A 7,172-nucleotide genomic window follows, 5' to 3' on the forward strand; every position below is an offset into this window, starting at 1 on the left:
ACCAAGCAAGGAGTCGCATCGCTGAATGCTTTCGTATCGGTTGATGCTGAGTTCTTTTAATTGATTCCTCTAAAGCAAGCTCAAAACTAAACATGGAGCTTTCAAATAGCTTTTGGGGTGGGGGTTTCCCTGAATTGGTAATATCAAGGCTCAATATCTATCAATCGTAGAAAACGAAATGTGGTCTAGATACAAGCAGAGAGGTAGATCTGGTGTTTTATCTCATAGTAGAATGCAGCCGCCACCAACATTTTCAAAGACGAGATCAAAGCAGATAAACCTCAATATTAGTAAAGTGGTATTAAATTCCTATGCATTTCCATGTAACCTCTTGAAATTTGCGGAATTTGTAGTTTTAGAAGGCGCACAGATTCGCTTTTGCCGCTTAGACACGGCCATTCACTGGTAACAGAAGAGGAAAACACCCTCGGCATTTCGGCGGGGTGAGTAAACGGCCCCTCTCAACGGCCTCGGAGGTGGATTATCTTAAGGTTCGCAGCATCAGAATATGTAGTAAAATGGCGCTTTCTATTCCAAAACAAAGCTCGTTTCAGCCTCTATAGACTCGGAGTATTGCTTGCATCTTCTTGTTTACTTGACGTTCAAATTCTGGTTCGCGCTGTACCACCAAAACTTAGAAAAAAAAAGGCCAAGACAATGAGTCTCTACGGGCATCGCTTCCGCCCCGAGCACCTCTCGCAAAGAGGCACCGCCGCCCTCGCAGCAGCAGCCTGTATATCCCTCTACCTGCTCGTCCGGCCAACCTTGTCACCACGCGCAAAGTCTCCAAAGACGAACATCGTCCGCGTGAAGCATCGTGATGGTGTCGTGGGCGCCGATCCGGAAGACTCTTCCGAGAAGGCGGCGGCCGTGCCGTACCCGCCGGAGCTGTTCCCCGGAAGCCGGGACGTCGAGACGGTGTATGGTACGATCAAGGTCTTTGAATGGGGTCCCGAGGAGGGCGAGAAGGTGCTTCTGGTACATGGCATTGGGACGCCGTGCATTGCAATGGGGGACATGGCGCGGGAGTTGGTGAGGAAGGGGTATCGAGTAATGCTCTTTGGTATGTTTCTATCTCATTTTCTTTCTTATATTGCTTGAACTTTCGTAAGCATTTTCATATTTGCTGCTTGGCTGCTTTGTTTTGGCATTCTCAAGGGTGAGTTTCAGATATATGAGCAATGAGTGCTAACTTAGAATGCACCGCACATGTAGATCTTTTTGGAAGAGGCTACTCTGATGGCCCTTCCGATACGGCATACGATGAGTGCCTCTACACGACTCAGATCCTCCTCGTGTTGGCATCTTCATCGCTCTCCTGGACAGGCGCCTCTTCTTTCCACCTCATCGGCTATTCACTAGGCGGTGCCCTCATCGCCGCCTTTGCAGCATACCACTCGCACATGGTGCGTTCTCTCACCGCGGTCTGTCCGGGAGGCCTCGTGCGAAAGTCCCACATCTCGTGGCAGAGCCGCCTCATGTATTCTCATGGCTTGCTGCCCGAGTGGCTTCTCCGGACCTGGATGCGCTCACGACTGGAGCCGCAGCATGGGCAGAGCGCAGATGTCCCCGAGGGCGACGAAGGAGATGTCCACTTTGACGACGTGCGGATTGCTGTCGGACAGGAGGGCTCCGTCAAAGTCGGTGAAGTTATCGGTTGGCAGCTGGAAGCCAACCCGGCATTTGTTGACAGTTATATGAGCACCATTCGTTATTCCCCAATCTACGACCAGCACGACAAGATGTGGGCAGTTTTGAGTGAAAAACTTGCTGCGAATCGGGAGCTAGGTCGGGGACTGCAACGGGTTTGTGTCATTTTGGGAGATAAAGACGCTCTTATTGTGAAGGACGAGTGGATCGAAGATACCAGAGCGGTGTTGGGCGAAGACGGTGTAGACGTTCGCGTGATTCCTGGCAGCCATTCCATTGCCATTTACAAAGGCAAGGAAGTCGTTGAAGCAGCCATTTCATCGTGGAAGAGCAGTCGATAGAGCGATGGTAAATCATCCAAGAGTAGTGGAAATGCGAACAGCGACGAGATTTGGCCCAGGAAGAATAGACATAGAAATAGAAGTATACCAAAATAGATGACTAGCGCTGGTTTCCAATATAATGCCTTGAGAAAAGGCTTCCGTAAAATCGATGCCGCTGTTCGGACTAGGTGTTCGTAAAAAAAAAAAAAAAAAAAAAAAAAAAGAGAAGCGCCTGGTAGAAACATGACTTTCAAACACACAAACCATTACCATAACCCAAGACGCCAAACCCAACGCTTCCAATGCCGTGGTATTCAAATGGAATCTCAAGCGCCTACTTATCGAGATTTCGAGCCTTGACAAAACGATTAATTTGTTCCCTAGTAAGCTTGTCGTTATACTGTTCGTAACACTCATAAAATGATATTATCTCCTGCGTTGCGTCCACCATGGCGGCAATGTCGACGTCGCTTTCGGCTAGCCAAGCTGCGAAATGATGTACGCGAGTCATTCTATTTTCTTGATGCCGTTCTTTGAGTTCTGGTGTGGACGGGATTTCGGCAAGGATGCCTCCTTGGCCTGATCGAGCTGAGTGCGCCTGGCTCAGCGCAGCTTGTGCGGCAGCCAGGCCTGCAGCCGCGGCTCCGGACGAGTTCTGTCCCGGAACTGAGGAATTGGGACGTAGGACTAGAGCCAAGAGAATGGCTACTAGCGCAACGGTGTGAGGCGAGCAGAGAAACGGCAAGTCTGTCATGTAGTGATCGTTGATGATGGACTTTGCGAGCTGCACGTCCTCGTCGACCAGGGCGAGCTCGCTGCGCAGGGCCAGCAGGCTTCGGTAGGGTTGATAAACAATGAGCTGGGAGCTCATCTCGCTAATGAGGAAGAACTCGCACTCTCCAATCTTGGACGTGTCCAGCCCGATGAAGTCCTGCCAGAGCTGTCTGGCCTCTGTGACGATTAGTCGGATATGCTGAGGCGACTCTTCCATCTTGCAGGCCAGATATATCGCGGTCGTGATGACAAGATAGGGGTTCGTGCGGCGGATCTCGACTCGAGTGTAGAAGCGCTTCAGGTAGACCTGCGCCGTGGCCATGGCCTGCTGGCGGATGGTGAGGCGCTTCCCCAGCCTTAGCAACTCTTTTGAGAGGGAGAATTAGCTGGGAAACGATGACATCGAGAAGCAACACGGGTGACTCACGTTGGTTGAAATAGATGGCTAGGTGTCTTGGCTGCGGGAGAGGAAACATGCGCACGATCTCGGGGTTCTCGTCCTCCAGCTTCTGCCGCATCAATGCCAGCTCATCTTTGGTAAATAGCCAATATCGCTTCTGCGTCGACTCCCAGTAATTGGCGGACATGGCTGCGGAGTACGAGGCCGCGAGAGCGCCTCTCCCTCCGACAGCGAGATAGGACGGACGCGTAACTCTATGAAAGGAGTGTGTAACGACTGACTCTGGTTTGGATAAGTGATGATTGCTAGGCTGAGAGAAAGCGTGTCGTATAAGAATAGCAGCACTGCATGTAAGACTGTATCGTCGAGCCAATCTACGCTCGGACGGGAGAGGCTGCGGGGCGATAAGCGACGTGCCTTATCCTTATCAGAGCAACCCCCCCCCTTAATTGCCCCGAACCAAACACCTGCGATTTATTACGTAGCGGTCGCTAAACCCCCCGTAGCACAGCGCTACCAAGGCTATTCCTCCCTAAAAGAGCCGTCCGTTAACCCGCGGCCTCCAATCCTGCTACTCCCGAGCTACGACGTCAGTTGCTGTCCCCGTTTCTCAATTGGCATCGCCCGCCAGATCGCAAGCCTCCAGACCTCTACGATGCGGCTGAGATAACACCGGAACGACACAAGACGACGTGCCTGCAGAATTCCTCACTCCATAGCGGCATCCCTATTGCCGCTTCGACGTCGCCTTCGAGAAATGCCAGAGCCATGACACAGTCTAGGCCAGCTACCGAGGTGGAGAAAGGGCTTCATGAGCCGCAAACCCAGCATCATGATCGCATTGAGAGTCTCTGGGCTCAGCTGGAGCCCAGCGCCAGCGGAGAGCTGGACTTTAAGGGCTTGAAGAAGGGCTTCAAAAAGATAGATCACCGTAAGAAGCTGCTTCTTCTCTCTTTTGCGCAGCGGCGCATCCTACCCCACAAATGAGTATCTGGGCGTTTGTTGACTTTTTCTCTCTCTTGCAAACAGCGCTGAAGAATGCGGATGCGATGCTGAAAAAGATCATGAACGAGGTGGATACAAACGGCGACGGAAAGATTCAATATGAAGGTACATGATCAATTGTTCCTGGCGCGCGCAGGCCGCCTTATACACAGCTCGAGCTAGCTACAGTTACTGACTCGAAGCTTTTTTCTTTCTGTCCTGCTAGAGTTTCGAGATTTTGTACGGCAAGCGGAGCGTCAACTCTTCGACCTATTTAAATCCATCGATCGCGACGGCAACGGGAAGCTGGACAAGCCTGAGCTCCAAACGGCATTCAAGGCTGCGGGGTTGACGGTGTCGAACCGAAGGCTTAATGATTTTTTCAGCGACATGGACCTCAACAACGATGGATACGTTAGCTTTGACGAGTGGCGGTAAGTGAAGCATAAAGCAGTTTTTCTGATTCACAGACTCCATCTCTGTTTCCTGTCATGACATGGATGGGGGCCGTTTATTGGTCTTGGGTGGATCGCTGTCAGGCGCACGATCTCAAGGGGTCATGTGCCTCGGTCTTGAGCTGGGGACACGGGCACGAACACCACAAGACCGATCACCAAAAAACGCCCTGTTTGTGCCTTCTGATATATATGCCTCATGAAACACGGCACTGAATGGCGAAAAGGCATCCACCAGCTGACCGAGTTACCCCAGGAAATTCCTGCTCTTCATGCCGGGGAACCAGGATGCGTCCCATCTCCATGCCGTCCTGTCCTTTTATTACTCGGTGGTTAATGTCACGCCTGAGGGAGACTCTCTCGTGAGTGGGGAAACATTGGAAGGCTTAGGTAGGGCCGGTTCTTCTAGCTCTTTTCTTAATATCCTCTTCGGCTCTCTCCTAAGAGTGGCCTTTCCTTCGTCCTATCCAAGGACGCCCCCAGAGCTTCCATCACCTCCTCCACCGTCTCCTCCGCAAGCCGCTGGGATAGCAAACTCGGCGCTCCAAGTGCCGCTACAACATGCAAGAGGAAATTTTGTTGACGCGACGGCGCATGCGTCTGCTGTCGAAATTTCAGAAGTCGAGCAGGATCCGTCAGGGGCAGATGATGCCGTTACAGAGACCGACGGCGATGGCATCTCAGTCGAGCACCGTGAAGAGTCCTCCTCAACCGGAGCTTTACCGACAAAAAGAAAGAAGTTTAGACTGACAGACTTTGCTCCCCATCCAGGTTACTTCCTCGCGGGTGCCATCGCCGGTGGAGTGTCGCGGACGGCCACTGCTCCGCTTGACCGACTAAAGGTGTATTTGCTCGTCAACACCACCAGCGGTGCCGAGACGGCGATAGGGGCTCTGAAGCAGGGCCGCATCATTGATGCCCTGAGAAACGCAGCCAGGCCTTTTAGCGATGCCATGAAGGATCTGTATCGATCGGGCGGAATCCGCAGCTTTTTTGCCGGTAAGCACGTTGTTCACCATGGTTATGAGCAGTAAATGTCTTTTGTGCAAATGGGCTAACCATTGAATGTTAAAAAACAACAGGTAATGGATTGAATGTTATAAAGATCATGCCGGAGACGGCCATCAAGTTTGGATCATACGAAGCTGCCAAGCGAGCGCTGGCCAATTTTGAGGGCCATGGCGATGCCAGAAATATCAACTCGTATTCAAAATTTGTTGCTGGCGGCATGGCTGGAATGATTGCCCAGTACGTTACAACTGATGGATCCTAAGCAGCTTGGTGTTGAATTACTCTGAATTTTTTTTTTTTTTTACTAACCACGCTTTGCTCATTAGATTCTGCGTCTATCCCCTCGATACTCTCAAATTCCGGCTTCAGTGCGAAACTGTCAAAGGTGGCCTGACGGGGAGCGCCCTTGTCCGACAGACGGCCTTGAAAATGTACGCAGATGGCGGTCTGCGAGCCTGCTACCGGGGTGTCACTATGGGGTTGATCGGCATGTTCCCCTATAGTGCCATCGACATGGGAACATTTGAGTTTCTCAAGCAATCTTACCGCATCCGCTATGCCAAATATGCGGGATGCCACGAAGACGACGTTGAACCTGGTAATATCGCCACGGGAATCATCGGCGCAACATCCGGAGCCTTTGGCGCGTCGGTTGTCTATCCACTAAACGTGGTGCGAACACGATTACAGACGCAAGGCACGGTCATGCACCCTCAAACATACACAGGAATCTGGGACGTTACGCAAAAGACGATCCAGCATGAAGGCTTCCGCGGACTCTACAAGGGCCTGACGCCAAACCTTCTCAAGGTTGCCCCGGCGTTGAGTATAACGTGGGTGGTGTACGAAAACGCAAAACGCATTCTCGCGCTGCACTGATTGATGAATATCAGAGTGGCTACAACATCACGGAGCCGGCGAGGAGAATATAGAGGAAAAAAAAGAATATGATGATGATACCACACAAGCATCTATTTCACTGCATTAGCATTGTCGATCTCATTTGTCGGACATAACGGTTGATTGGTTGGCAGCGAGCTTCATTCGCATTTGGAAGGCCTTTATTTTTTTTGGTAACTGTTTAAGCTGGGATCTATGTAGTAGAAAGAAAGGCGGACGGCTGGTTCTAGATAGATCAGGAGGCGGCATTGATTATGTATATCCGCGCTGCTGGTTGGCTGCTAGGCTATATCAAATAGAATTTGGTATTTTTATTTCAATCTTTGACCTCTTGTGAAATGATAGTCCTATTTTTATTACATGCCTTGAAAACCATGAGTAGCTGATTACTTATTGAACAGAGAAGTTATACAGCATTCCAGTTTTATTACCTAACCCCAGCTGTAGCTCAATGAAACAGCTACCTAACAGTCCATATGTCAAAATACACAACGACTAGAGACACACTTAAATAACCAGCAGTAGCAGCAGTAGCAGCAGTAGAAGCAGTAGCAGCAGTAGCAGCAGTAGCAGCAGTAGCAGCAGTAGCAGCAGTAGCAGCAGTAGCAGCAGTAGCAGCAGTAGCAGCAGTAGCAGCAGTAGCAGCAGTAGCAGCAGTAGCAGCAGTAGCAGCAG

The 7,172-nt window shown here is 50.9% G+C and overlaps 4 protein-coding genes across 4 annotated transcripts; 2 read left to right on the forward strand and 2 right to left on the reverse strand.

The window, feature by feature from the left end:
- Window positions 1-657: 657 nt before the first annotated feature.
- TGAM01_v210068 (hypothetical protein) lies at window positions 658-1,991 on the forward strand (the record flags this gene model as incomplete). Its single annotated transcript, XM_018808766.1, has 2 exons — window positions 658-1,063; window positions 1,216-1,991. The coding sequence occupies 2 exons, from the start codon at window positions 658-660 to the stop codon at window positions 1,989-1,991; spliced, it is 1,182 nt and encodes a 393-aa protein (XP_018657975.1).
- A 316-nt stretch (window positions 1,992-2,307) lies between these two features.
- TGAM01_v210067 (RNA polymerase II holoenzyme cyclin-like subunit) lies at window positions 2,308-3,334 on the reverse strand (the record flags this gene model as incomplete). The annotated part of the gene is made up of 2 exons (XM_018808765.2): window positions 2,308-3,113; window positions 3,175-3,334. The coding sequence occupies 2 exons, from the start codon at window positions 3,332-3,334 to the stop codon at window positions 2,308-2,310; spliced, it is 966 nt and encodes a 321-aa protein (XP_018657974.1).
- A 581-nt stretch (window positions 3,335-3,915) lies between these two features.
- TGAM01_v210069 (hypothetical protein) lies at window positions 3,916-6,476 on the forward strand (the record flags this gene model as incomplete). The annotated part of the gene is made up of 6 exons (XM_024550709.1): window positions 3,916-4,078; window positions 4,177-4,257; window positions 4,358-4,565; window positions 4,843-5,585; window positions 5,669-5,834; window positions 5,924-6,476. The coding sequence occupies 6 exons, from the start codon at window positions 3,916-3,918 to the stop codon at window positions 6,474-6,476; spliced, it is 1,914 nt and encodes a 637-aa protein (XP_024404557.1).
- A 452-nt stretch (window positions 6,477-6,928) lies between these two features.
- TGAM01_v210070 (hypothetical protein) lies at window positions 6,929-7,172 on the reverse strand (the record flags this gene model as incomplete). Its single annotated transcript, XM_018808763.2, has 2 exons — window positions 6,929-6,957; window positions 7,005-7,172. Coding segments are annotated over 2 exons (197 nt in total), but the record flags the coding sequence as incomplete, so codon positions are not given.

This window comes from Trichoderma gamsii, assembly GCF_001481775.2.
Source record: "Trichoderma gamsii strain T6085 chromosome Unknown Scaffold_55.2, whole genome shotgun sequence".
Classification (NCBI taxonomy): domain Eukaryota; kingdom Fungi; phylum Ascomycota; class Sordariomycetes; order Hypocreales; family Hypocreaceae; genus Trichoderma; species Trichoderma gamsii.